At 52.2% G+C, this 27,603-nt stretch overlaps 7 protein-coding genes across 7 annotated transcripts; 2 read left to right on the forward strand and 5 right to left on the reverse strand.

Moving 5' to 3' along the window:
* Positions 1 to 61: 61 nt before the first annotated feature.
* ACET3X_009308 (uncharacterized protein) lies at positions 62 to 3,007 on the reverse strand. Its single transcript, XM_069455488.1, has 3 exons — positions 2,358 to 3,007; positions 1,252 to 2,310; positions 62 to 1,203 (listed from the first exon to the last, which is right to left on the reverse strand). Exons 1-3 carry the CDS (start codon positions 2,869 to 2,871, stop codon positions 308 to 310), a joined length of 2,469 nt encoding a protein of 822 aa, XP_069303385.1. The 5' UTR covers positions 2,872 to 3,007; the 3' UTR covers positions 62 to 307.
* Positions 3,008 to 3,377: 370 nt separating this feature from the next.
* ACET3X_009309 (uncharacterized protein) lies at positions 3,378 to 4,690 on the reverse strand (the record flags this gene model as incomplete). Its single annotated transcript, XM_069455489.1, has 2 exons — positions 3,378 to 3,550; positions 3,601 to 4,690. 2 exons carry the CDS (start codon positions 4,688 to 4,690, stop codon positions 3,378 to 3,380), a joined length of 1,263 nt encoding a protein of 420 aa, XP_069303386.1.
* A 4,126-nt stretch (positions 4,691 to 8,816) lies between these two features.
* ACET3X_009310 (uncharacterized protein) lies at positions 8,817 to 10,417 on the reverse strand (the record flags this gene model as incomplete). The annotated part of the gene is made up of 2 exons (XM_069455491.1): positions 10,000 to 10,417; positions 8,817 to 9,926 (listed from the first exon to the last, which is right to left on the reverse strand). Exons 1-2 carry the CDS (start codon positions 10,207 to 10,209, stop codon positions 8,817 to 8,819), a joined length of 1,320 nt encoding a protein of 439 aa, XP_069303387.1. The 5' UTR covers positions 10,210 to 10,417.
* Positions 10,418 to 12,691: 2,274 nt separating this feature from the next.
* Positions 12,692 to 13,992, forward strand: ACET3X_009311 (uncharacterized protein; the record flags this gene model as incomplete). Its single annotated transcript, XM_069455492.1, has 2 exons — positions 12,692 to 13,128; positions 13,188 to 13,992. 2 exons carry the CDS (start codon positions 12,692 to 12,694, stop codon positions 13,990 to 13,992), a joined length of 1,242 nt encoding a protein of 413 aa, XP_069303388.1.
* Positions 13,993 to 15,601: 1,609 nt separating this feature from the next.
* Positions 15,602 to 19,380, reverse strand: ACET3X_009312 (uncharacterized protein). Its single transcript, XM_069455493.1, has 2 exons — positions 17,741 to 19,380; positions 15,602 to 17,683 (listed from the first exon to the last, which is right to left on the reverse strand). The coding sequence occupies exons 1-2, from the start codon at positions 18,189 to 18,191 to the stop codon at positions 16,095 to 16,097; spliced, it is 2,040 nt and encodes a 679-aa protein (XP_069303389.1). The 5' UTR covers positions 18,192 to 19,380; the 3' UTR covers positions 15,602 to 16,094.
* A 3,186-nt stretch (positions 19,381 to 22,566) lies between these two features.
* Positions 22,567 to 25,074, reverse strand: ACET3X_009313 (uncharacterized protein). The gene is made up of 3 exons (XM_069455494.1): positions 24,966 to 25,074; positions 23,577 to 24,900; positions 22,567 to 23,510 (listed from the first exon to the last, which is right to left on the reverse strand). The coding sequence occupies exons 2-3, from the start codon at positions 23,734 to 23,736 to the stop codon at positions 22,705 to 22,707; spliced, it is 966 nt and encodes a 321-aa protein (XP_069303390.1). The 5' UTR covers positions 23,737 to 24,900; positions 24,966 to 25,074; the 3' UTR covers positions 22,567 to 22,704.
* Positions 25,075 to 25,361: 287 nt separating this feature from the next.
* Positions 25,362 to 26,543, forward strand: ACET3X_009314 (uncharacterized protein; the record flags this gene model as incomplete). The annotated part of the gene is made up of 2 exons (XM_069455495.1): positions 25,362 to 25,649; positions 25,698 to 26,543. The coding sequence occupies 2 exons, from the start codon at positions 25,362 to 25,364 to the stop codon at positions 26,541 to 26,543; spliced, it is 1,134 nt and encodes a 377-aa protein (XP_069303391.1).
* Between the last annotated feature and the right edge of the window lie 1,060 nt (positions 26,544 to 27,603).

Genomic DNA, 27,603 nt, shown 5'->3' on the forward strand with positions numbered 1-27,603 from the left:
GGATGTAAATGCTTTGAATCGATGAAATTACTATGAGCCGTGGACCCTTTGTCATGGGGTCCTTGTTTGCTCCTATAATGAGCTGGTATACTACAAGTCGCTCCCCAACATCCCGATTTTTGTTTTCCTAGATCCCTTACGAAACACCCTCGGTCGTGTACAAAAGACAAGGTCGCCTCCAGAGAGGTCAACAGGTGTGTAGCAACCAAAGTAGTAAAAGCAAGAAAGGCAGCGCGGCATCGCGCTTTTACTACATCACGTTCTAATGTTGAGCTGGTGACAATGGCCGCCATCTCTATGGCCAGCTTCAAACCGGAAGTCCTTGCTCGTCGGGTGCTTCAGGTGCTCCACTTACAGCCCCATATACCCGGATTGGTACCTGAACTTCAAAACTCTCAGCTGGCAATCGTTGCGCTGCCGCTAATATAACACCCCGATCGTCGCTAGATATCTCTTCCAACAAGTGGTCCTGAGTCATCTCTCCCCCATCCTCATGCATTACTCGTGGGGTGATGAACTCGATCCTCAACTTCCACTCCAGACTGACCCCGCTGGTGATGAACTCCGGGGTGGCGTTTGGCGGTATCGTAGGCGAAAAAGCTAGCTTTTGCGCAAACAGCGCGTTTTCTGAAAAGGATGCGTGCACTTTCTTCGTAACACGGTATATCGAAGCATTCGAGCGAAGTGCTATCGCCGGGTCGACCTTCTCAGAGGTTTCTAATGAGACGTGTATTGAATAGCAGGGGATACGCGAGTCTGTAAAGTCGACTACCGCAGTCATTGTTTCGCCTAGTCGGTAAGAGGGTCGCGCCAACATGATGACCGCAACACGGCGGCCGCTGCGGGCAATCTCAAAGCGGTTGGCGCTCTGGTTCGCAGCACCCGTCAAGTTACTGCGCAGAATAGCTGTGTCAATGGCTTCCTTCATAGTTTGAGGTTCTTCGCCAATCGACGACCGACCAGGCACAGTCCCTGTAGGTGATAGCAAGCCCATGCTGGAATTCTGCCTGGGTCGATCCAGAAGGTTATTTACGTAATCCAGGAAATCGCCAAAGGGGTTTTCTTCTGCCTTTCCGGAAGAAGCGCTCTTCTTAGTCGGAGAAAGCTTTGCACCTGAGGAGGGATCTATGCTGCTTGTTCGAGCTTGGTCGCGCAATATAATGTACGGACACATAAGATCATGTCCAAGTATCTCGCCACGGCCTGAATAGAGTTAGCATGTCGATGCATTGACACTTGGAACAAACATACTGTTCACACTGCCAAAAACCCGGAACGGAATGTCCACATGCTTCACTTGCTGTTCTTTGGTCGAGCCCGCGCGTTGCGTGCCAATGATGAGATTGTATGCTACCTTCATCGACCGCCCCTTGTGCGAAGGTGGGAGACCTCTGGGGATTGTAAAGCTGTACGTGTAACTGCGACTTTCGCCAGGCGCAAGCCTCAAATCGACGAACAGAATGGACTGAGGTGTAGTGATGAGTGGAACGGTCTTGGAGCTGGCAACACCCCTCATCTCTCGTATACTCGAGGGCTCTGATGCGCCCAGCAGCCCGCCCAGCGACTCTCCTATGCTGCCCCAGCCTAGCGCGCCAAAGAGCCCACTCTCGCGCTTTGTCTTCTCTACTCCCACGACGCCGCCTCCACCCTGGCCACCTACTACGCCCTTCCTTTTGACCTCTTCGAAAGGTGCCTGGTTGATCAAGGACCCATCCAGGGTGAAGGAACCCATTATCTGTGCATAGCCCATCATGATGGACTCGGGGAGAGCCTGTCGATTGGGGGGTGCTAAATGCGACATTCGTCGTTGGTGTATCGGACGGTTTAGCAGACGGGCGGATGGATGAGCAGCATATTCCGAAGCTAGTGTTTCGTTGGAGTTGTTGCTCATCGAGTAGAACTCACCGCTGCTACGCGGAGTGTCATTCATGCTCGACGCAGATATTATCCGTGCAACCGGCGAAAGCACTTCGAGATTGGAGTTTCCCGATATCCGTAGGTGGTCGTATGGAGGTTGCGGGGAGTTTCGGCGTACGTGTATCGGCTGCTTTATAGGGCTACTAGGCTGGGGTTGCGTAGCATCTTCAGGCGGAGGTGCGGCTGGGAACTTGAAGTTTGATGAGAAGGAATTGGAGGGTTTCCGTCCTGGCGTCGGAAGAGCTGGGGTACTTGGAGTGGTGGTAACACCAGGCCGTCTCCTGTTCTGACGCGCAGGGAAGGCAAACTCGCCGGGGCTGTGGACAGGCGGCGACGACGCTTCGCCGGACAATGGAGAGGGATGTGTAGCTGATCGATGGCCTGGTGAAGCAACTGCTACCATGTCAGCCAGAAACCTATATCGCGTGTGTCCTTCATACTCGGATATGAGTTTGGCCTGCCGGGCACGACTTGCAGACTTGCAGATCTTCCGTGCCCTCTTGCTGGGCGTCTGATGGGTATGCCCCTCTCGTGGCTACCATCGGTGCCAGCATCTGTCCCTAGAGACACGATTGACACGGATCTCCCATGTTTCGGGGTTCCCGTGTTGCTTCCGTGTATGACGCTCGGCGGAGCAGGCGATCGGGGTCCTCCAGCGGTCGACGGCGTATGTAATGATAGTGCAGGGCGATGTCCGCGAATATGTGAGGGCGGCAGCTGCGAGGCAAACGACGAATTGCGGGATACCGAGGGCCTCGTCGACGAGTGAACTGGCGGTAGTTTGCGCTGTCGCTCTCCGCCCGTCGCGAAGCCATTCTGCTTGCGGACCGGGGAGCCATCGCGTCCTTCAGGCGAGGCTACATTCTTGAAGGTAATGGTGCATTCTATGTCTTCGCCGGCGAACACGGTAGAGTCCTTCCATTGTACGAATACCCGGATGTTGGACGCGGACATGATAGGAAGGCTGGGCGGCGCAGGCTGCGATTTCGTAAGCAGCTCATCGGGTACGGCGGTCAATCGGCATGGCGACTGCTAGAAATTGACCCCCAAGACAACAGTAACAGCAGCAGACGACTCCGGTCGAGGGATGGTAAGGATGGCGGATCTCGACTGACAGCTGCGCCGTCATGACAGGGATGTCGACGGTCTAGGCGACCTGGCCTGTGCTTCTTCCCCGGTACCGTACGTCTGCCACCTCTTTCTCGCCCATGTGACTTTCCCCAAACGCGATCCGCACTCGTCTATTGGACGCATCGCAGCATAGTACACAATTGAATTCGCACTGACGCAGCATGACTTCTTTCGACCACAAATTCATCTCACGAATTGAGCTCGAGCACCCTCGATGATATTCATACACTGGAAATGTCGACCCAAACGCGGATTCAGTACAAAAGATGCCTGGCCTCCTCCCAACATACGCGTCCTGCAGATTCCGACTTCAAAAATAACATGTAAAATCAATTGTTCGAAGGATACCGGTAGTCAAAGACAGGAAAGAATTCTTCCTTGATTTGGCGTGGGGAAACGAAGCGGAACATGGGATTTGAAGAGCCTGCCTTGTCGTTGGTACCACTTGCGCGACTTCCACCAAAGCTCTGCTGACCGATGAGCGCGGCGGTGGTCTTGCAGTCTGATGACTTGTTAGCGACTACGTTGAGCAACAGTTGGCTGTACGCTTACTAATATAGAAGTTTCCAGCAGAATAGCGGAGGGCATCTTCCGCCTCTCGTATAGCAGTACGGGAGTTGGCAAAAACGGCACCTGTCAGCGCAAAATTACCACCAGCTTGGTCGACCTTCTCCAGAACCTGACTCCACTCTGCATCGGGGTAGACATATATGGCGAGTACGGGGCCAAAAATCTCATAGTTGAAGAGCTTATGGTCTGGCGAGTCTGCGAGATAGACGGTGGGCTTGATGTAAAAGCCTTGGGAGTCATCGTAGGTACCGCCGACTAGAAGCTTGAGCGAAGAATCCTGGTTGCTCTCGTCGATGACGGCCTTGATCTTTTCGAACGACCGACGGTGGATCACCGGACCCATGAAGGCCGCGAGATCCTCGTGTGGGTTACCCTGGGTGATACCCTTAACATCTTCGACCAACGTGTTGATGAACTCCTCTGATCGCGATTCCGGAAGATACAAGCGAGATGTTGCCGAACACTTTTGGCCCTGATACTCAAACGAAGCCCGAACGACATGCTTCACCGCGGACTGGACATCCGCCGTAGGATGAAGGAGAGTGAAGTTCTTGCCACTAGTCTCTCCGACCATTCGTGGAAATTCACGATATGTGCTGTTGCCAATACCCTGACCAATGCGAGCACAGAGAGATCTGAAGACGTCTGAGGAGCCGACAAAGTTGAGCCCAGCGAAATCTCGGTGGTTGAACACGACATCATTGATCTCCTCAGGCTCACCGGGTACGAACTGGATAACATCTGGTGGTAGACCGGCTTCAAGAAGGATTTTGTACACGATGGTGCTTGCATATATGTTTGAAGGAGACGGCTTCCAGAGTACCACATTACCCATGATCGCAGGGCCGGAGATTAGGTTACCGCCGATGGCAGTAAAGTTGAATGGTGAAACAGCGTAGACAAATCCTTCCACCGGGCGGTAATCCATGCGAGACCACATTCCGTCTGTGCCTCGCTCGGGTTGTTTCTCAAGAATCTCTGCGGCGTAATTGCAGTTCAGCCGGAAGAAGTCTGCCAACTCAGCAGCAGCGTCTACCTCGCCTTGCCAGATATTCTTGCCTTGGCCAAGCATGGTTGCAGCAATCAGTTCAAAGCGGTATTTAGTTGCTACCAGCTCAGCTGCTTTGAGAAAGATTGCCGCTCGGTCAACAAAAGGTGTGTTTTCCCACGTCTTCTTTGCCTTGAGGGCAGAATCAATAGCTTTCGATACCTGTTCCTTGGTTGCAAGTGGATATGCGGTGAAGGTCGTCTGATGGTCCGCTGGTAATGGCTGATCCCACGACCTGTGAACTTGCTGCGATTTGCCATTGAAGTGGATCTCGCTTTGCAAAGGAATCTGCGACTTCATACGCTTCAACGTCTCTTCCAGCTTCGTTCGCTCTGGAGAGCCTCTCTCGTATGTCGGGTTTGGCTCATTACGGGGATCGGGCAACCGAAATGGTACTGTCGCTTTTGTGCGTAGTTGACAATGAAGCAATGCACATCTTGTTGTACTTATCAGAGGCCGTCTTTTGGTATGTGAGAGCCGTACGAGAGATCGCATGTTCGACATCTTGGGAAAGGATAGTGGGGCAGGGATGGGTATGAGAATGTGATGCGCAGAGGCACTCCGTTGCTGAACCACGCTTCCTATAGCTATCACTTCGTGGAAGTCCACAACGGCAACGCGATCCGATCATCATTCGTGACGCATAGCGACATCGCTACGATTCCCATGCCCGCGAGTACCCGTCGTTGACATATAGTATGGCGGCTTTTGGTTGGCCGATAAGCTTACCATGCTGAACCTAACTTCGTATAGGCTCACAAGTTGATCGGGAGGCCTCCCGATGCATACCTAGGTAACCACACTCGTGACAGCCCATGTGGAAAACGAACACCCGAGCAGATGACATTGACCTAGAAAAAAGTTCTGAAGAAGTCAGTGTACTTGTGATCATTGTTCAGTTTCATCGGTCATTCTATGGAACATGCCTTGGGTTTGTCAGAGTGGTCTTTGCTGCAGCGCATTCTTAGTCTTCGAGCTGCATTCAATGCGCTGAGGCTTTTCGTCCTAGGAATGTCACTTCTCATGCCTTGACTACAGTGTTCTTGTGGAGTTGAATTTTCAACTCAAACAATTCAGTTCGTAGTATCTTCATCCACCTGAACCGGCGTTCAGAATACCTGATGACGAGCGTTCCCACAAAGAGGGACGGAAGCGCATCCGTCGCGCGTCTCAGTGCGTGATGCGCTAAGCCAGCCCCTCAGCCCGGCGATCTAGGGAACCGAGTAACGCATCCCAGCCTCCAGGTGCAATTTCAGAGTTTGACTGAGCACTAGCAATGTCGTGTCGCAATCCGAAAAACACAAAGAAACGATGCACAGTTTACATGATCTTTGGTGGTTGAGGAGAGCAGAGATGGCAGCTAGGTGCGGAGGAAAATGAAGCTGGAGCGATGACCTCAGATGCCGCTATGTGCGGGGGCCGATCTATCCTCACTCGGCCTTCGACATCCCTGGCTCCCAAGCGTGGGGTTTCTGCATGCGCGCTGGCGCGTCTTTTCCTTCGCGTTCGTCGGTATGGAGTACAGTACTCGTCCAGGCTCGCTCCACCAATCTTCCCTGGTTGCGAGGTTCTCATGAGTGAGCCTCGGGAAAGGCGATGACAACCTCCAACGATCATCGGAAAGTAACAAAGCGGTCATCAAACGCGTACGCAACTCGGATGGTGCTGGGAAAGTGCACTAACAACAGCTACGAACAGTTGCTCGCGATGCAGAAGACAAAAGATTAAATGCTCGGGGCAGCAGCCGTGCTCAAACTGTGGCAGACGAAGCCTTACTTGCATCTTCGATGACCGAGAAAACAAAGTTCTGGTGACTCAAGGGTAGTTCTAATCTGCTCCATTCGAGAGAGCAGAAATTGATGCTGATGTTGCTCAGATATCTCTCTGATCTTCAGTCAAAGCTAGCCCGGTTAGAGCAAAACTCAGGGAATGCGTCAATAGCATCTCGGGTGCAAACGACGGCAGATGATACGACGGCGCAAGAAGAGGATAGAGACTCACTAGAACTGGGCCGCGGTCGACAACTGGTAAACCCATCTAGCACAGGTGGCACCAGAGACAATTCGCCTGGGCATAGACCTGAGCCTGACGAATCAAACTTGGTCAACCCACTTATCGAATCCTTCAAGTTCTGGTCATCTTCTGGACGAACTTGTAAGCTTGTCAGCCACTGTCAATGAGTTTCAATTGATCTTCTTCGCAGTCTACCTTGGTAGCTCTTCAAACTGGTCGTTCCATGGACAAATACTCAATCTGGTGCATGAACACACTCGAAAATCCCCTCTTCCTAGTGCCGACTTGTTGTTTGATGGCTCAGCATATGACCTACCTTGGGATGGTACTCGCAGCCTTCCAGATTCCAGTTCTCCCGTTATTCCCAGTATCGACTACGCCATTTTCTTGATCAATGCTGTCAAATTCCATTGCGCTCAGCTCGTACATCTTTTCGATGAGGAAGAGTTCATGGCGAATCTGCATGCGTTCTATTCGAATTCCGAGAGAGGTGCATGGAGAGAGAGCTTGTGGTATATACATTTCCTTCTAGTGTTGGCTTTTGGGAAGACGTTTATTCAGGCAAAAGGAAATGTACCACAGCCGCCAGGTGCGGACTTCTTTGTACAAGCCCTTCAGCTACTCCCGGATACGAACAGGTTGTGCCGCGAGCCCGTAATGGCGGTTGAGATACTTTGCTGTATAGCGCTGTACTTGCAAGCCTTGGATTCAAGGAATGCAGCGCATGTAACAGTACGCAGTCATCCCCATATTTACATATCAGCTGACGTTGTTTAGATTGGTCAAGCTATGCGCATCTCAATGATTCAAGGAATGCATACAGACATGCCAGTTGAAAACTTGGGCCAACCTCTTGTCCAGAGATGCCGCAGAATCTGGTGGACGGTTTACATACTCGATCGCCAAATGACGTCTTTGATGGGATTGCCTCAATCAATCCAAGACGACGATATATCCTGCCGACCCCCAGACTTCGTAGGCTCCGCTCAACGAGCTGCAGCGCTGAACATGCAAATCAGACTTGCACGCATACATGCTGAGATAGCCAAAAGTACGCGATGCGACATCTCGTGAAAGCAATAGCTGACTTGGATACCTAGCTGTGTATGGTTCGAAGGGTCGACTACGCAAGAAGTTTGTCCTAAGCATCAAGGCTGTTCTGGACAATCTCGGGCCATTGGCGGAAGAGCTTCGACAGTCGTTTCCTCTACATGCTGACGAACGCTTCGGAGGCATCTCGAGGATGCCAGCACATCTGCACTTATCTTACTACCAGGTAAGGCCCAGGCCTTGAGAATGCAGAACCAGTCTGACACATCTTTAGACCATTGTTGTCGTAACGAGACCATTGCTTTTCTGTTGCTTGAAGAAAGTCTTTGAGTCTCCGAGGGAAGTGCAGCCATTAGTCTCATCACGCAAGATACGGCATCTACTACACATATCACTTGAAGCTTCCCAGAAAATCTTGAATATTCTGGAAAGCCTGCAGGATCAAGGACTACTTGGTAAGAGAGTCTAGTTATACAGAATTCTCTTGTACTGACTACATGATAGAGACGTTCCTCCCATGGGATCTTGACGCACTTTTTGTATCGACCATGGTTCTCCTCCTAACGCGCTTTGTCGATTCCAGCTTAATGGACAACCAAGCAGGTTATCTGGACAAAGCATACGGCTTTATGGAGACCATAGTATCTAGTGGCAACCGAATCGCAGCATTTAGAAACGTGGAGCTCCGCAAACTTGAAGAAATGTTAGCAGAATACTCCGAGAACAGAGAACGGCCACCCACTGCGTCACCAAACACGATCGGCTCGGGGCCAGGCATGCAACCCCCACTCTCTTTCCCTGAAGGATATCAGTCTACGGCCGGATTACTGAATTCAGAGGACACGATGCCTCCTCCTTATACAGGAGTAAGTGATGAGAGCAGCGGGTTTGGTGACGAGTTGACGGCTCAGCAGATCCTAGCTGTGGCAGAGTCTATGGATATTGAGGGAACAGATTGGCTATCGTTTGCGACTTTAGACAACTACCAGATTCTTGATTCGGGTATACAATGAGATGTGGCAATAGAACTTGTACATTGTGCGATGAGTGATGCAGGGCTCGTTCAGCGGTTTATATGCGAGAAGCTTTACAATTTGAACTTGGCCACTTCTTCTTGCACGTCGCGAATCTCTCTGACATCTCCTACCCGCCAGCTCACATCATCATCAAAGCTCTCTCCATTTGCCTTCTGCTTCGCTATTCTCCAACGCCATCTCGAGATGCTTTGCGTCCCGTCGGGCGAGTTTAGTAAGCTGTGTACCCACCTTCCGACTATCGGGAACATCTTGAAACCATGACCGGAGTCGCCTGAGAGTATCATCACAGAAGAGCAAGTCTCGGGTACATAGTCGACGACAAAATCAGAGTCCGCCGTATCCGCAAACCAACAAATAAACTTTTCTACCAGTGGTCGGTCAGCAAGATAGGGCAGCGTTTGTCGAAGCAGCTCGCGCATCTTCCTTTCGTCTTCTTTGGGCACAAAGCGCATGAGGCCTTCAGGTGCTTCGGAAACTCCAGTGGCCGGATTGGTATTGATGTAGCCGCCACCCATTGGACACAGCTTGAGGAGGTTCGTCTTTGGGTCTGGTTCAAAGAAGAAGCCGAGATCACGAGCATATGTAACGGGGATGCCGCGCAGTGCTGCGGTCTCGTCGTCAGTGAGGCGGACGTGTGCAACGGACCAAGATTTGGCAGACACTTCAGTGCCAAGCTCGGGGACAATCTTATGAGCTGCTGCGCCAACGGTGACGATGATTAGTTTCGCGGGGTGGAATCGTCCGGCTTTGGTTTGAACTCCGGTACTCTTCCTGCTCTCCCCTGACCCTTCGTAGATGATTTTCTCTGTTGCACCGAATTTCTCTCCCAAGAAGAACTTGACACCAGCCTTCACTGCCTCGCGATATATCCCCCTCAACGCGTTGGCGGAATGTACGTAGCCGTTGTATTTGCAAAAGTAGCCTTTCCAGCCAGGCATGTCTCCGGTGAACTGCCATGCCCCAGCTATATTCCGTACTTCTTCAGGTCCAGAGATAGAGTGGAGAAAAGGCTTCATCTCCGGGTGTTTATCAGCAGCTGCTTGGAATCTGCGCATCGTGTCTACTGCTTTCTGTGGTGCGGCACCGGAAACGCAGTTTAAAAAGCCGACGCGGTGGAAGTAAGGCGCATATAGAGGAGTTTGCCAGGCGTGGGTCGCTTCCTTTGGGTTCGTTAGTGATTGGCACAATGATCGCCCTCCCATGGCAACGCTTGGGTCATCGAGGGCAACTTACAACAGCCAGGTTTGTATAGAAATCATCTTCGTATTCGGCTCGCATAATCTTGTTCAGATCATTCGCAGCGGACCATCGCGACGGAATCTCCTCGTCTTTCTCGAAGACCGTGATGTTCGTGTAGCCTTTGGTCGAGAGTTCAAGAGCTGTGGAGAGACCGAATGCTCCACCACCCACGATGGCTATGGGATCGCTTTTCGAGACGGTCATGGTAGTCTGACAATAGAAGATGTCAGATTTGGCTGCAAATGCAAAGACATTTGAGGGTTATGATGCATGTTGCGCATGTCCAAATGTGCTTGTCTACTCATGCGACGCGTAAACCAATTCTGATCATCAGACGGAGCTATTGGCACAGGCCCCATCATACTGTCGATACGGGAACGAGGCCGGTGCTGCACCTACTGTTGACCCCCGCAGATGTTGTGAGCGTTATCGTCCTGTCCTCGCGATCCCAGCCTCCTGATCTCCAATGGACGCTAATGTTATCGATAAGACCCACCCGCACAGCACGACGCGCTTTCCTGCACAGTCGGATGGCCTCCCGACATGACACAATAGCGAAACTATCCGACCGTTTATTTTTCCCGTTTATGGACGACGATGAGAGGCGATTCGTTGGCTTCGCGATGTGCGAAGACAACCGTGATGTTGACTTCGACCGATGTCGCCCGGTCGTGCTTGCGTGGCCTGGAGAGATCTAGTTGTCGGATGCATTGCGAGACGACAGCGAATTGACGACGACACCTTGAGATCTGATAGTATGGATTTTGATCTAAAATCGATTTGGTGTATGGATGCGGAAAGTGGTCCATATGAAAACCTATGCGTTTGCACGTGTAGTGAACGTCTTGCATGAGGTGAACGATTCACACAATACTACACAATGTCGCAGCAGCTTGCGCAGAGTGAAAAGGGGGTCTGGAAGAAAGGACAGATACTGGCAGCTGTCTTGGCTGGAGACGTCGCCGCAGCGACCATCTCTGCGACAGCGATAAGTCCCATCTTGACAGCCATTGACCGGTATGTCATACTTCATGTTCTGGACTTCATCTTTAACAGAATTCAAGTTCAGTAGTTGAGAATACCGCCCGAGCCAATCAGCCTTTGATATCTACCCTGAGGACGCACATCTTCAATTCAGTCCGACGGCCACGGCTGCTCTTCGCAACGAAGCCTTTCTTCTACATGTGGACGCTCTATGCAGCCACATATACAACCGCCAACGCAGTCGAGAGCATGGGCACCGCATTCGCAGCGGGAGCGGATCGAATTTTCATCAGTTCCATCACGTTTATTTCAACGTGCCTTGTCAACGTACCTCTAGGTGTATGGAAAGACGTGCGCTTCGTTCAAACATATGGTAGATCCGCAGAGCAAGTTGAGTTGACCAAGATGGTGGCAAAGACGAGATCAGATGCTTCAACTGCACAGTCCACCTCCACAGCGCGAGCAGTTAGGTCCTCGCGAACTGTCGCCGCAACTTTCATCATCCGCGACGCCATTACCATATTCGGATCCATCAGTCTACCACCAATGCTGAGCTCAGTTGTTTCAGTACCAAACCCTCTTGTTTCAGATCCTTCGACCATGAACGCGGCAATACAAATCTTTACGCCAGTTCTCTCCCAGATAGTGGCAACTCCTCTACATCTACTGGGCTTGGACATCTACACCAATCCAGAAGGCAGCAGTACGGAGCGAATACAGAGAGTAAGAAGTTCCTTGTTACCAACGACGGCAATGAGATGTGCAAGGATCGTTCCAGCATTTGGGGTTGGCATGGTGATGAACACTTGGCTGAGGGGTTGCTTTCATGGGCAAGTAAAGGGTAGCAATTCTACCTAATCAAGTTGGGCTGAGCGGGCTTCATGAATGAATGAATCTCAAAGCGTCATTCTGATTTCCACAGTGAGGAACCTCCTGGTAGTCTCGACGTGCAGACCAATCTGACAGCAAATCACCCAGATGTTGAGGCCGTGTGGTACTGTATTATCTAAACTACTCATCCTACGCTGAGGTATGAACGACCTGCTTGATTCTCCTATCGTTCAAGACTGCTACGCATGAAGATGAGGTCCGCTTTAAGGCCGATATCGTCACCCACATAACCCGATCCAAGCCGCATCATCAATCGACCCCGCTTTAGCCAACCTGCAGAAGGATTTCGCGTTCGTTCGTTTGTATCATTGGCCTTGAAATGCTTATCACTTCGCCTCTTACATTCTGCTAATGATATACCAACCGCATCCGGGCTTCCCACGCGATTCGGCTGCACGTCCGAGTGACGGTCATTGACGCGATAGTCACGAGTATTGCAATACCCCACGTTCGAGACGTCGAGCGGGGTCATGCACTAGGTGATACATAGATAGATTGAGATAAGACCATGTGGTGAAGAGGCGGGATTAGAGAAACCCTCTACACTTATCGTCAGATGAGTACCTAGGTACCTTGTAGTATCATTCCGTCTCTGATCGACTCTCGCATCTCGATATCACACATCAAAGTCATGCTACTACAGCAACGGCTCACTAGGTCAACACTGCGCTGTGTAAACAGCAGGAAATGCCTCGTCAATGGCTTCAATACATTCGAGATCCGGCTCAGCTCCACGACCGCGCTTCCCCGGATCAAAACACCAAGAGTACAGACGCCAAACCATTCGCTTGCACAATATCCGCTATCAGCGATGCCAACACACATGCTGCTGCGGTCACTTTTCGTCGCCACCGTATCGTCTAACAAGTTTCTCTTAATACCATCACTCAAGCTTTTATCCTTCTTTGCCAAACCAAACCGAAGCCTTCTCTTCAATGTGGACCGGAACCCTGTACTAAAAGCTGTTCTGAAGAGGACGCTGTACAATCAGTTTTGTGCAGGAGAAACAGAACAAGAGACACGAGCATGTGTGAAGCAACTGAAAGATCTGGGGTTCAAAGGAGTGATATTGACGTATGCGAAAGAGATGGTCTTCGATCACAAGAATGAATCTGCCAACCATCATACCTCAGACAAGTTCGTTGATGCAAAGGCTGTCGTAGCACATGACACGGACATTGAGGCGTGGCGGGCGGGCACCTTGAGGACTCTGGATCTCATCTCGGAGGGAGACATTTTGGCTCTGAAGTATGTTTGACTGCAAGAATGGATCTAGGGAAGATAGATCGTTACTAACATCACCGCAGAACGACAGGAGGTGGCCCAGCAGTCTCAGTAGCATTCAGCAAAGGCGAACTGCCACCTCAACAGATGCTCGAAGCCCTAGACGAGATCGCAATTAAGTGCAAGGAGCGCAATATCCAAATTATCGTCGACGCAGAGTCTCAGCACTGGCAGAAAGGCATCGCTCGCACGAGCCTCGAGCTAATGCGGAAGTTTAATCGTAACTGCAAAGCTGTCATCTACAACACATACCAAGCTTACCTCAAAGACACCCCAGACGTACTCGCATATCACATGGCTGAGGCGGAAAGAGACGGCTTCACGCTTGGTCTTAAGCTTGTGCGAGGCGCATACATTCTCTCCGACAACCGTTCCCTAATCCACGATACCAAAGAAGATACGGACAACGCCTACAACACCATAGCACAGGGTGCTCTCCGACAGCAAATCGGTATCTTCGGTGCTTCCGGACCTTCCGCACGCCCGTTTCCCTCTGTAAACCTCTTTCTCGCTTCTCACAATCGAGAAAGCGTACTATCAGCCCATAGACTTTACCGCCAGCGCTTGGAAGCTGGTCTGCCCACTGTACCTGTCGCGTACGGACAGCTACACGGCATGTCTGATGAAGTCAGCTTCTCATTGCTGGCTGAGAAGGGCGAAGGTGGCAAGGCGCCTGAGGTATTGAAGTGCACGACCTGGGGCAGTATGGGCGAGTGTGTGGGGTATCTGCTTCGAAGAGCAGTGGAGAACCGCGATGCTGTGTTGAGGACTAAAGATGAGTTTACAGCGTTGCGGAAGGAGGTTAAGAGGAGATTCTTCTGGGCATGATCGGTACAGGACGGTGAGGTTGCACGGAATAGCAGTAGAGTCAGATGAAATTGACTGATCTAATGGATACGTTATCGTAAGAAGTGCATTTTCCATCGGTCGTACTTTAGGGTTGTCATGGTACTCGAGTACAGCGACGTCCTACTTGCTAATCGGCGGCTACTATCGGCACTTAGGCGTTATCATCGTCATGATCGCACTTGGGCGCAGAAGGGACGCAGGCGCACAAGTGGACCTCCGCAGTCGCTTTCCCCGCTGATAGTCGCTTGAAGAAAAGTGGGGACCGGTTTCCTTCCCGAGACATCATACACATCAAAATAATCATCAACCAAGCCTTTAGCAACACCCAGTTCAATCTCACAGGGCTTTAGTCGTAAGAGAAAGTTGTTCACATTGGTCTATTCAAGCCCTAAAGTTCTCTCTCTCCAAGCTTTGGCAGGAAGCACCCAAGACATCAGCATACTAGGAAGTGACCATGCCAGACCTGACCCTTTGCATACTAGGATGTGGTAAGTCATCTCAAAAGCAAATAGAATGGACTTCAATGTGCTAAACATCCTTTACTGTAGGTAACCTCGGTACACCTATCCTGAAAAGTCTCATCAACGCCCCTCCCGACTCTCTCCACGGTGTCACCCAATTCATCGCCTGCGTCCAAAGTGAGAGTTCAGAAAAGCGACTTCAAGACCTCTTCTCCCAACACCAAAATGTCCGCATTTTCAGGAAAGACAACACAACTGCCATCAAAAGCTCAGAGGTCATAATCCTCGGCGTCGACCCCTCACAGGTCGAAGCAACTTTACAAGAAGATGGTATCAAAAAGGCATTACAGGGAAAACTCTTAATCAGCATAGTAGCAGGCTGGTCGCGCTCTGCACTAGAATCGCTCATCGGCGCCAACCCGGAAGCCAAAGATGACGGAACAAAGACGTGGGTCCTGCGTACACTTCCCAATGTAGCAGCACTCGTCTCCCAATCCTTGACCGCTATCGAACATCACCCCTCCCCAGACTTCCCGCCTCACTTGTACGATCTGGCAACCGCCGCGTTCTCTCGAATTGGTAAACCTCTCCCCATCCCAGCCAGTCTCATGCCCGCTACCACAGCCGTCAGCGGCTCCACACCTGCATTCTGGGCCATCTTGGTCGACAGCCTTGTCGACGCCGCTGTGGCCGTGGGGCTCCCTCGTAAGATGGCTCAAGAGCAGATTTACCAGAGTATGAGGGGCAGTGCAGAGATGCTTCAGAACGGGATACAGCCGGGGGAACTGAGGGATATGGGCACGAGTCCGGAGGGGTGTACGATTGCGGGGGTGATGGTGTTGGAGGAAGGTGGGGTGAGGGGCGTTGTAGGGAGAGCGTTGAGGGAGAGCGTGACGGTTGCTAGAGCGATGCGGAAGGTTGGTGGAGGGGAGGAGATGCATGTTAATGATACTAGGAAGATTTAGGGTATGTCTGACAACCATGGGTTGAGGTAGATGGAGCAACTGTGGCATCAGACGCCCGGGTGCCTATATACGGTCAGCCTAGCCATCCAGAGCAAGTAAAACCTGGTCGTAGAAAATGAACAGCACCTTGACATCACCATAATATACATAACAAGCAACAAGCGGGATATCAGAATCTTCAACATCTGCTTACTACTCACTACCTACTCACTGGATATAACCTTGCCCACCGCGGCGTAAACGTACATCCAACCCAACCAAAGGGGCGCATGTGCGTGCGAACACAACCTACGCCTTATTCCGTTGAACCCATACTAATGCATCCGACTGCAATCAAGGTATTTCCCCACCTTTCGCTCATAACCGAGCTTTCCGTGAATAGATATAACGCCAAGTTGGTAGTGAAGTTGAACGCCAAAAGTAACCCAAATAGGTATACCGGAGCTGAAGTAGCAAATGAGATTTGTTGAGACGCGCAAAAGGAGAATACACACATGGCTGGTTCGGAGGTGGAGAAGGAAAATATACACGGGCGTGTAGAGTGTGTGACTGTGTGAAATACGAACAGTGAATAAATGCGTTGATACTTCCTTCTCTTTCTTTCTTCGTTAGCCATCTTCGGGCTTTCACTGATGTGTAGACGATATTTTCATGTCTAGAGGATGCCAGCCCACATGCCGGGACCTTGAGGACGGAAGGCTTGTGCAACCTCGGTACTGCAGCACGACCTCTTCTTGCCAAAGTCTTTCTGAATAGGAAGACGCGAGCAGTACGGAACAGTGTTCTTGGGCGACTGCAACCCTTTGGGTTCACTGCGAGATGAGAAGGCGAATGAGTGCGACATTGATCTATCAGGGAGCACAGGCTTCTGACCACGAAGGTCGAATGCGGAGCGAGTGCTGTGAAGCAAGTGACGCACGTTTTGCTGGAGGTCGACTGAAGACCTTCCACGCTTGCGACTCACAGGAGCGACAAACGGGGGGCTCTCAACCTTGCCTGGCGAAGAATCCGAATCATCAATATGGAAGCTGTCCAGATCAGGTGAGGACATGGCCTCACTTGGAGCATACTCGTACTGCTCCTTGCACTTCGACAATACGGGGTACGGGAGTCTCGCGCTGCGGCAGGTCGCCAATCGAGCCAGGTTGGCCTGATTTTGGGTTGGCGCCCAGCCAGTAGATGAGACTGACGAAATTGATGAAGCACGCGAAGTGCGTGAGTTGTCCGAGATCATTGACTCTGGAGAGGATGATAGGGATGAGTTGGAAGGAGCCAGGGAAGGTCGTCGGGTTGGGAAGTGGTACGCTTCTAGTCCATTCCTGACGCTTGGGTTAAACTGGTCAACACAGGTGCGCGCCAATGACGAGCACTGTGCCTGTTGCATTGCCGAGCACATCGATGTGCGTCGCGATGATCCAAAAGCAATGGCACTCGCTGCAGGAGTGTTGTTGGTGATGGATTGCGGCGTCAAGGACGGTGTCGGCAAAGGACCCAAACGAGCCAGTGACGGCAGTGATGGAGTGTGAGGAAGATCAGGCTTCGGCTCCAAGAAACGAGGCACTTGGTAGCGAGATGGAGTTGGTGTGCTCTCCTGAGATCCGTAGCCATCAAGCGACGGGGTGCGGTAAGGCGAAGCGTTGAGCTGTGGCCTGAGAGGAGGACGCACAGGAGTGTTGGGTGCCTTGCGAGTCACCTGGACGATATCCAACTCAGGCGTCAAGACAGGAATGACGTCTTTCCAAGTGTTGGGAATGGGAGCGCCAGGTGATGGCGGTGGAAGAGTAGGGGTGTGCCTCAAGACAACCTCCTGCCACTTTTCCCAGACCGAGTCAACAATGTGGAGTTTCCAGTTGACAGCCTCGAGGAAAGCCATCTCGTTAGTGTTGATCTCGCAGACCTTGAGGCCAGAGATCTTGCTCCATGCGCGAGCCGAGTAGTTACGGTCCTGCAAGTACTTTGAAGCAAGGATGAGGGCAGCAAGGAACATGCGACGACCACACTGCAGCGCACGAAGGGATGCATCTTCAGGCTGAGACATGGTAAAGTCGTGCTTGGGCAGATGAGGCTTGATTAGAATCAAGTAGTACAAGGCAACTTGCAGCGTGGAGTAGCTTGTGCGAGAGCGACGAAGTGTCTCCTGGATGAACATGCGGAGGGGGAGTACCCCGCGTCCAGAAGCATTCTCGCAGCGGCTCTTGGGCTCAGAAAGTTGCCAGATAACCTCAACCATCTGGGTAGCAGAATCTTAACAAGGGGGGATCAGCGAAGGAACCATGGTCCGGGGGTAAAGCGTGTACTAACCGACGAGGCAATCGACGAAGTTGACTTTTCGATCGGACTGCCGTACCAATTGGGGTGGGGCCTTTTGGTTGACAGCTGCTGACGATCGACGAGGATTCTGTCGCTGCTCCAGAGGCGCCAGAAGCTCAGTGCGCAGGGAAGGTAACCTTTCCTGTGCGGGCTCCCGGCATACCGCAGATTGATACTGAGGATATGTGCTAACTCGGCTGATAGGCTGGAAAGCTGACAAGCTTGCAGGGTCGACCGAGGTCGGCGGTGCTACTTGGTTGCGACTCCATTCCTCAGAGTCCCAGTTCGAGTGAGAAGATGTGGAGCTTGCGCTAGACGCTTGCGAGGCAGCGTCTGAAAATACTGAAGAAGTAGAGGAGGAGGCAGAGGAAGAAAGGGGAGCGGCATAAGGGTGGGTCTCAACCATGTAGCCGTGGCTAGGGAGAGGAATAGCGAGACTCATGTTGAAGGGAGGGGTATTGCAGGACGGGGCCTGGTAAGGAAATGTGGACAATAAGGAGTGAGTGGAGAGGGGTGATTAGGCTTTGTCGTTACGTCTCGAAGTGCTGACCGTTAGGTAGACCTGGAGAGGTGGCGCAAGGCGTGATCGGGTGGTCGTGGGGTGACCGAGAACTTAACCGATAGGACAAACCGTAGCGGGCAACCCTGTGACCTCTGACGTATATTTCGAGACACTGTTCTCTTTGTTATGTGCTGGAAGGGGATAGGCTTCGAAGGCGCAACGTATACGTAGGAGGGTGGAGGGGATTGACGAAGTCGCAGGTGGAAGTAGGATTCGAGCAGTGTCAAGTGGTCGAAAAGCTGCCAGGTGCGGACTAGAGCGGGCTCCAGTCACTGTCAACTGCAGAATCACCGAAACAAGACCGTTGTGAGAGACCGTCCGCGAAGCACTCTGATATGGCAGCTATTGAACAGCGGGCGCTGTCGCAAGAACTGGCTGTCTGAGGAGGTTGCGGGGGGGATCTAGCAAGCGAAGCCTCGGGTGGAGGCCTTGTTTCCGGAAGTAGTGGTGAATTCTGAGTGACGAGTGACTGGAGTAGTGTTGGCCGAATGGCACATTGTGTTGATGGATCGCGATGTGAGAAGTGTTCGAGGATGGTGACTGCCTCTAGGAAGGATCACCAAGCTGAGCGACTTGTAGTGTTTGCGTGTTTGTTTGGAGCGTTGTTTTGGTGGGGGTTTATTATTATTGGGTGTTGGTGTACATAAGAGCTGTTTGCGGTTGGGTGGTGGGTGTAGGTCTGACGTGTGAGGAAGTGGCGGTCGGGGAGTCGGTAAAGGTGGGAAGGCGCGAACAGCGGAGGGGAAGGGGCGGCTGGTCGCAACGCAGGTACGGGAGAAGGAGTATAAAAGGACAGGCTCTCTTTCGTCTCGGGTCGTGTGTGACTGGAGGCGCGAGATGAGTCTATGCGGTAGGCGGCAGTGTGGCGGCGACAAAGGTCGAAGCGTCGGCTGCTACCTGGACAAAGATGGGACGGTTTGCGGTTTGGGTGGTAGTAGTGGTGGCAGGTGGTTAGGCGACAGAGAACAGAACAACACGTTAAGCGGTTGGCGTCCTAGATTAGGCCGCAGGGGGCGCTGTAGATGTTCGTGAAGTCCATTGCTGCTGTCTTGATGAGGGTGACGGGCTGGGCGGCGCTGGCGATACTAATAGGAACCCCGTAACCTACCGCGCGCCCCCAGTCCGGTCCAGTCCAGTCATCGCACCCGGGCGCTATGGCCAGCTTGCCTCTTTGCCACACAACCCAACTCTGGAAGACTCATCGCACGCGCTTTTTTTTCATTTGCCATCCCAAGTGGAAACGGACGGCAGTGTTGTAGCTGATCTGCAGCTGCCGTTTGGCTTGGGCTGCGATATCGCCATCCCCCACCCTACTTAGCACACACAGTCGTTGTTCAACACGTTGCTGCTGCTATGACATGGGGGGGCAGAGAGTGAGACGAGACGCTCCATCATCACGCATGGCTGCTCGTCCCTCCTAGGCTACAGGCAGGCATGCCAACACGAAGCTGCCGCCATGCCTGGCGGCGCAGCGGCAAATGGCCCTCTGCAACCCGCCCATTCCCTGCGCGCGCAACGAGGCTGTTCACGCTGATTGCGACGCGACCAGCTGCTGCGACACACGGCGTCTCCTTTTGCTGCCCGCTAGGCGCGTTTGCTCTCGAACGCTCCGTGCCATGGTAGCGCCAGTGTCCCCGACTGTCTGCTACACCCCCTCACAAAACCCTCGTTCAGCTATGTTGAGATGAAGGGACCGACCGCCTGGGAGCCAAGGACGCGTCTTCCCATTGCCTGCTGTGTCATTGGGTGCGGCCAGCCAGGCCATGCCGGAAGCGGGCATTTTGTGCTTTCACCGTGCTTTTCGTGGCTATATTTGCGGCCGACCCCCTCGACGGCTGCTGCGACGCTCGTAATCTCAGCTGCTGAGCATGCGACGCCTTCATTTGCACCCCATCCGATGGTGCATGCCGTGATGTGATGATGCAAACATGGCTGGTAAATGCCTCAGCGCAATCGCCCATGGCACACGAGCCCTCGGCCATGACGCAAACGGCGCACCCAGCAACTGAACTGCTGCCAACACATCGCCGCCTTGCTCTGCGACCGACTGCTCCACTCTTGCACACCGCAGTGGCTGATGACGCCGGACCTCTTCCCCAAAGCGTTTCCACAGGTGTGCACCTGCAAATCCCCTCGGCTCTCGTCATCCGGACCAGAGCGCGACGGCTTTTCCAATCCCCCCAGCGCAAGCGATGACCATGGTTCGCGCCTCCCACGCCCTCAGCAGAGTTTGCAGCTGCAGCCTGCACCTTCCACAGTCGCCCCTTCCAGAAGCGCCAAGTGGCCGACTGCACAGCGACTCATCGCTCTTGCCCGCCCCCGCCCCCCCATTAGCCTCGCACCAAAGCGGATGCCGAGTTGATCCGGCATGGCAGGGCCTTGGTTGGCGGGCTGAGTCACCTCGACACACCAACGAGAGCGACCTCACCCTCTCCGTCCCAGGCAGACGAGACACGCCCTCTAGCGTGCCACACACTCAGCACATCGCCTCATTCAACCGCTAAAATTCTGCGCAACCCCGTGTGACCAGCTTGCGACCTTCTTGTACATCCTGCAAGACACCTGACACCGTGTCGTTATCAGTCGCGTCCAAAAGCCTGGCGCGTACCTACGAGCTAGCATGAAACCATGACCACACGCCGTCTTGATGATGAAGTAAAGGAGCTATGACTCACTGCTGCCTACCGTAGGTCATCCTAAAATCACACCAGCCCGAGTCGGTTGGGCAGGCAACCATGGTCGGCAAGGCTGTGGCCGGTCTGTTTTGCCAGTTCCATACCAACTATCCAAGTCCCCCAACACGAAACCTGTATTACACCCATAAGGGAACACATCTTCTCAATACAAGCGTGGATGCGTTCATGCAGGGCGCGCTCGGGCTCCGAGAGATAGTGTCACCCGCTGAACACAAACAATCTCCCGGAAGGTGTTGGCCGGGTGGGAGAGACTTACGCTCAGGCTGCATCCGTGGCGCAAGCAAAGTGGGCACAGCTGCTCCAGTCGATGTGTCATGTATTCCAAGAGTTGGCCGTGGGAATTGGGCAGTGATTGCAGTTGCCGGAACCTGTCTCATACCCTCTCATCCTATATCGCCAATCCATTCTGTCTTTGGTTGCTATGGTTTGCATTAGTAGAAGCTCAATCTCACGTTGTACATGGTCTCATTTGGCGACTAGGAGCGGCCGATATGCACTGCTAATATGCGATGGCGTCTTCATGCCTTCATATTGCAAAGCATAGGATACTTCTGTCAGCACTTACGCTTGACAGCTTCTTCGTTCCCTTGTATGGTGAGTCAACTATGCAATCCAGATGAACTCTATCGTCATATCTGTCGCCACTGCATTCTGCCTCATGCTTTGAGCCTTCCAAAAACACTACAAAAAAGAACAAACTAATCAGTTCATGGTAAATGAAGCCGTCCGCTTACCCCCTTCCCAAATTTAGCAAAGCCATCTTGTCCATAATGTCTTTAATCGGCGGCCTTCGTCTGAAGTGCTGCAGAAAAAGCTTACATCTGAGGACGAGCTCAAATGATTCTTATGGATCACGTCCACTCTGAAGGGGACAAACAAGATTAAACAAATTAGTAGCCGAATACCCAGGGCCGACTCAGGGCAAACCATGTCGACAGAATAAAGATATAGAAGTGTACATAGTGCTTGAACAGGCTACTAGTCCGCCCTGAGGAGGTTGTTGCTTTGACCACTTCTGTTGTGCCGAAAGTTACTGCAATGTGCGAAGACAAAAAGGGTCCAGTGGCGGAAGACGAAGGAAATTATTCACTTCTCTCATCGCCATGCATCTGGATTTTGCCGATATAACGATGACTTCTGCTGGCGGAAAGCTACTCCGCATGACCATAAGTCATCACCACGCCTAGAAGTTTCCAAGAATCAAGCTCACTTTCGGCGAATATTTCACGAACATCCTCGACCTTGTGAAAGCTACCTTACAGCAAAAGACCAGCAGACCGCTGTGCCTGGCTCAGCAACTACAAACTTCTGGTGCTCAGTGCGAACTTCGTTTCGCACACCAACAGAATGCCTAAACAGCGCAACCTCTACGAACTCTCACCAGACCAGGCAGTGAACCAGTAAAGTGACTGAGAGCATTAAATTGGTGAACCATGTCCATGCATCATAATTTCCATACCGTTGGAAAGTATACGCTGTGCTGTTTCTACTCTGATATACAAATATGCCAAGATTAGAATGAATAGATAGAACGCTTGATAAAAGACAGATGTATTGCAGTGAAACCATATATACCTATGAGACATGATACGAACTCGCTCAGCGTTGCTAACGCCCATCAAACATACGCTCTTAATCTATAGTAACCCACAAAGCCATCAACAACCAGTCGCGTAAACTCCGCATTCATATGTACCTCAGCGGGAACCTCCAGCCATGAAAGGACATCCACCCTCAGTGCTGGAAGACGCTGATACCTCAGGGTGATCAGCTGGCATGCTTTGTAAACCTGACATTTTTTCTTCCGTTGTCATTTTATCGAGAGCTGCAATGGTCTGCTCGACTTCCTCTTTGGTCTGGATGAATTCGTCAGGCAGCTCCTGCTCCTCAGGCGCCTTGATACCAGCCTGATCTTCGTCGAGAGCTTCTGCTGGCGACATGTCCTTGGGCTTGTCCTCCTTCTTCACTACGCCGTTGGGTGCAATCTGTCTGAATATGTCCATAGGGTCAAACCAAGTGCGGACAGACTGCAGTTGTACTTTGTCGTTGACTGTGGCGACAGTAACTCCCTGAATATCGATGGACCCTCCATGTGCTTTGGCTGTGACCTTCTCGCCCTTGTTGTTGAAGCCGACGTAGTCGTTCTTCATTTGGCCCCAGTGTCGCCACCGGAAGCTGACTGTGGGTGGGCCGCTGTACACTTCTAGTACTTCCCATGCGAATGTAGGCATCATGCGCTTGAACGTCTTGTGTGATGAGGCGAAGTCGGAGTAGTCGGGCGAGTAGTATTCGTTTGGCGCGATGATAGCGTTGTACGTGCCGACCTTGAGCATGGCCTCCGCTCCTTCAGGCTTGCCGCCATTGATGGCAAACGAGTAGTTCTCCCGGTCTATCGTACGCCAGTCGTCGATGCTGGGCTTGAAGGATGCTTCGACTTCCCAGTTCTTGACGAGGTTTTGTACAAGCTCCGGAAGTGACCCGGCTTCGTGCGTCATTTGCTTTGCTATGCATCGTTAGTGAATTGCACTACGTCTGACATGCAGCTTCGCTACCGTATGAAGTAACTTACTCTCAGCGAAAACCTTTCTTGTCTTTGAATAATCTGGTGCTCTGCCGTATCGCCACTTGGCATCTTTATCTCCGAGGACAGCGTCAGGGTTAGTGAGGTAATCAGGTAGTGCGGGTGCGGCGTCCTGCGCGGGTGGTTGCTGAACGTCTGCGCTTGCCATTGTATGTTTGGGGCGTGGGGTGGATGTGATAAACGAGATGAAAGGGTACAAAGATGAAAGATTGGCACAGCGGACGCGCAATTATGCCTGCTGTTAGTCCAGTGTGGCAAAGAATACTGTAGATCCAAGGTGGTACGAGTGTGCTGTAAAACGGAAGGGTGAGCCTTGCGCTTTATATGCAGAGTGTACTCTCTCCATAGGAGACAGGACCAGTAAGCAGTGGCTTGATGACCATGCAGTTGTGATACGCAGAATTTACCCAGTAGCTTGCGAACGGGAATATCGGAAACCTCTGAAAGGGCATGCTGAAGCGTCTGGGCAAACCTTCAAGCTGTAAGGCCATCTGCAGAGGCGAAATAATGTGGGGTGCCAGCCGTCACAATGACAGCCCGGACAGGAACTGCCTGGGACTAAGGGTCTAGTCTGTTAGACGAGTATGTCTAGATGCATATATGGTCGGGTTGTACAGTGTCAGGGTCTGCGTTGGAATGATTTGTACCGGGGTGGTACACAATCGATAGCTTTGTATAACTATTACACAGCCGCCAAATCTTCAACACGAGGCTTGTAGTCCAATTCCGGATTTCAGTTCGACCTCCGCTTTGTTTTCGCAAGACTCGAAAGCCCACCTATGTTAGTTTTCGCCGTTGCAGCGGCACGCTTAGTGCGCTATAAGAGACCAGGGTGAAACAACGGAAGACGTGCCGAGCGGGACATCGATTGGGGCGCGACCCTGAAGAGCAATATATAGCTCGCCTATCTGAAGCCATCGGGATCCACAGTCGAGACTCTGGTTCCAATATGCTTTCATGTCGCCAAGCAAAACAACACGGCCGAGGTCGAAAGCTCTAGAGCGAATGTTCTGTTGCGAGAAAGCGTGGGTAGAGACCTGATGGGTGGTGAAATTTGAAGTACCAAGATGAAGTTATTGCGGCAACCAATGGGGTTATCCCACTCTCAGAGTGCATAGCCAGCAGCTTCCCTGGTAGTTCTAGGCCGAACACACGGAGTTCCCGAGGTACGACTAGTGATGCCTTGAGCACTAGTTGCGTATCAGGATAATTGTAGGGTTGGCTAGAAGGATGATCTCGTTCTGTAGTGCTTTTCGTCTGGTTGCAGCATGACGGCCGGGGGCTGCAAATTCATGCTTGTCGAGAATGTCCACTGCGACTTTATGTTACACTTTGTACTGATCGGGTACTCTCTTGTATAATCAAGAAAATCCAGACCTTACAGGCAAAGTTGATGCTGGAAACCAACAACTGCGGATGAAAACAATCTGTGGCGGCGTTGTGCCGGTCGTGCTGTATGCTAGCTCTTAGCTGCAGCCAGCAGGAAGCCTACCAGCCGCTTCGTCAGATCTCGCCCATCACCCAGAATTCACCCATGTGGCGGGAACATCGATTCTTTGTGTAAGCTGCTAAACATCTCCCTTGATAAGGTTTGGTGCACTGATGAAGGAAGACGTGGTCGAGCAAGTAACACACCTGGGCATGAAGGCCTATCGTTAGCGCGGTGACGTCATCTTGGTATGAAACAGCGCGCGATGATGTTTGCTTCACGCGTCCACAACGCCGACCTCCTCTCCGTTCCTGAAAACAACTGCCATTTCCCTAGACTTCGAAATGGGACGTCGAGACCGCCTCATCAGCGCGTCCATCTTACGCGCCATCTTCAGATCTGACGCGCCCCGGAAAGATGAAGGCGCGCGTCTAGGTCTATTCGCGCGTATATATGCCTTCTTTGCCCTGTTCAGTCTTACTCTTGCTCGATATCGCGCGTCTCTGTTCAAGAAGTTGAGGAATGAAACTTGGGAGATTGAAGAGGAAGAATACACCGAGAGCTTCCGGTCCCCTACTAAGAGCAAACGGACCAATCTGGTCCCCATAGGAGACCTGGGATACTCTGGATCAGTACGCGCTCCATATCATATATGAGATCAACCAGCTAATGCACAGCAGACATTCTTTACGACACCTAATTCCAAGTACCTGATTAAGTCACTACCACGAAAGTTCGAGCAATCCTTCTTCCGCGATCGTCTTCTCGAACCCTATGTCGAACACATGGAGCTCAACGAGGACTCCCTTCTCGTCCGTATAACAGATCTCCTCTACTGCCCCACTGCCACTCTCGGTGCTGCATTGGGTGCAGCACCGAGCCATCACATTGTAATGGAGAACATCCTCTATGGGAAGTCGAGTTGCAGCAAGGACCAGCAAAAACGCTGGGAGACATATGACCTGAAGCCGAACGACTACTTTTACCCTGAACGCGACGTGGCCAACGGACGCCTGGCACCTGAGAGTGTCAAGGATCGACTTATTGATGAGTTTGAAGACAAGGTCCGAGTGACTATCGACGAGAAGGAGGAGCTCATTGCACAACTATCTCGGGACTCGAAGATCTTGCAAACCAACAACGCAGTCGATTACTCGTTGTTTCTCGTTCGCTATCCCGCCGACCTGAATTCGGGTGACGTGCCGCCGCCCCCCGGTCGAGGATCTACATGGCGCACAGGTGTCGTATCGCGTGACGGCAAGTGGGTTTACCGAGCCATTGTTCTCGACTTCTTCTGGTCGAAAGACGCTCTCCAGGCGCATACGATGACAGGACTGGTTAAGTTGTTCAACACGCTAAAGTTGGGGAAGGATCACGGCCCCATGAGTATTACTACCACGAGCGATGAATACAGGCAAAGGTTCCTCGGAATGGTCGAGGATATGGTCGAGGTTCCAGACAGCACTGGTAGACCCGCTGGAGAAATACGTAGCCCTGCACCGGTAGCTGCCAATCAGTTGGTGTAAAGCGGCTTATGACCGTCGATGATCTTCATTCCATTCTCCTTCGCTGGTAGCACAGCGTATGATTAGTCCGATACACAAGATACCCGGTCCATGTCTGCGCACTTGGGCTCCCATCTTTTAATCACATTCCTCAATGGAGGCCATACAAATGCACAAAGAAAGCCATGCCTCGTGACCCATGTCATGTTGGCGGTGAGCACAAGAGCTCGAACATGGCGTCATCGCACATGGCCCCACGCGTCTGAGTGGTTGAGGCTACGAAACTGACGAGCATTGCCAACGCACAACATCTCACGATAGGCCGCGTCCGCCACGCCCGCCACGCCCAGGTAATTCCTCGTAGGAGCCCTGCGTTATGTCGCATTGCAACCCGGTTTTGAGCAAGGGAGGTACATGGAATGTGTCTCCCGAGGAGGCTTGGCCCCGTCGCCAGCCGGCAGTGAGGCCAGAACTCTGTCGGACTATATGCTGAGAATAGATGCGGTGGCAACCGTGCGTCGCATACAATTGAGTGCGGCCTCTGGAGGCTACAATAGGCGAAATCTGTGGCGCCTCAGCATTTGCGGAACAGATATGGGTATGGAAAAAAAGAGGCTTCTTGTGGTGTTCGCATCGTGCATGAATGACTGCACGATCAACGTTAATCGAGATGTGTTTCTGCACGGTAGATTCCATCTACAGCGACGATGCTGATCCCCGTGTTGCGGCTCCAATGACAGCAGTGCACGAGCCAAGCCGATGACGAACGACGTCATTTTCGCGACGCAGACGAGGCGGCTGCCACCGAGTTGTACTATGCGTCGAATTGGCTATATTGTCGTGTGTAAGCGCACCTGCCCAATCGTACAAATCGAATTGCTTGTTGCCGCCGTACGTCAAGAGTCACTTGCCGCGGCGCATCTTATACTTGGCCTCCTTCCCCGCGCTTCTTCTTCCCCAGAAGTCCTCTAGCAACACACTTTACCCATCTCCAAGCACAATCTATACTGCTTAGACACTATAACCCGCGCTGCACAGTCTGCTCCATTGCCACTCGTCGGCCTTCCTGCAGACTCCTCAC

The sequence above is a fragment of the Alternaria dauci genome, chromosome 9 (genome assembly GCF_042100115.1).
Source record: "Alternaria dauci strain A2016 chromosome 9, whole genome shotgun sequence".
Lineage (NCBI taxonomy): Eukaryota > Fungi > Ascomycota > Dothideomycetes > Pleosporales > Pleosporaceae > Alternaria > Alternaria dauci.

What these genes read in the sequence shown, in the direction of transcription:
- ACET3X_009308 (XM_069455488.1), bottom strand. Translation starts at nt 2,871, where the DNA reads ATGTCCGCGTCCAACATCCGGGTATTCGTACAATGGAAGGACTCTACC. An exon ending in CAGGCCAAACTCATATCCGA is followed by an intron (nt 2,311 to 2,357) that starts GTATGAAGGACA and finishes ACATGGTAGCAG; the next exon opens with TTGCTTCACCAGGCCATCGA. An exon ending in GGTTTTTGGCAGTGTGAACA is followed by an intron (nt 1,204 to 1,251) that starts GTATGTTTGTTC and finishes AACTCTATTCAG; the next exon opens with GCCGTGGCGAGATACTTGGA.
- ACET3X_009313 (XM_069455494.1), bottom strand. Translation starts at nt 23,736, where the DNA reads ATGGCAAGCGCAGACGTTCAGCAACCACCCGCGCAGGACGCCGCACCC. An exon ending in AAGAAAGGTTTTCGCTGAGA is followed by an intron (nt 23,511 to 23,576) that starts GTAAGTTACTTC and finishes AACGATGCATAG; the next exon opens with CAAAGCAAATGACGCACGAA.
- ACET3X_009312 (XM_069455493.1), bottom strand. Translation starts at nt 18,191, where the DNA reads ATGAGTCTCGCTATTCCTCTCCCTAGCCACGGCTACATGGTTGAGACC. An exon ending in CTTCGTCGATTGCCTCGTCG is followed by an intron (nt 17,684 to 17,740) that starts GTTAGTACACGC and finishes CCCCTTGTTAAG; the next exon opens with ATTCTGCTACCCAGATGGTT.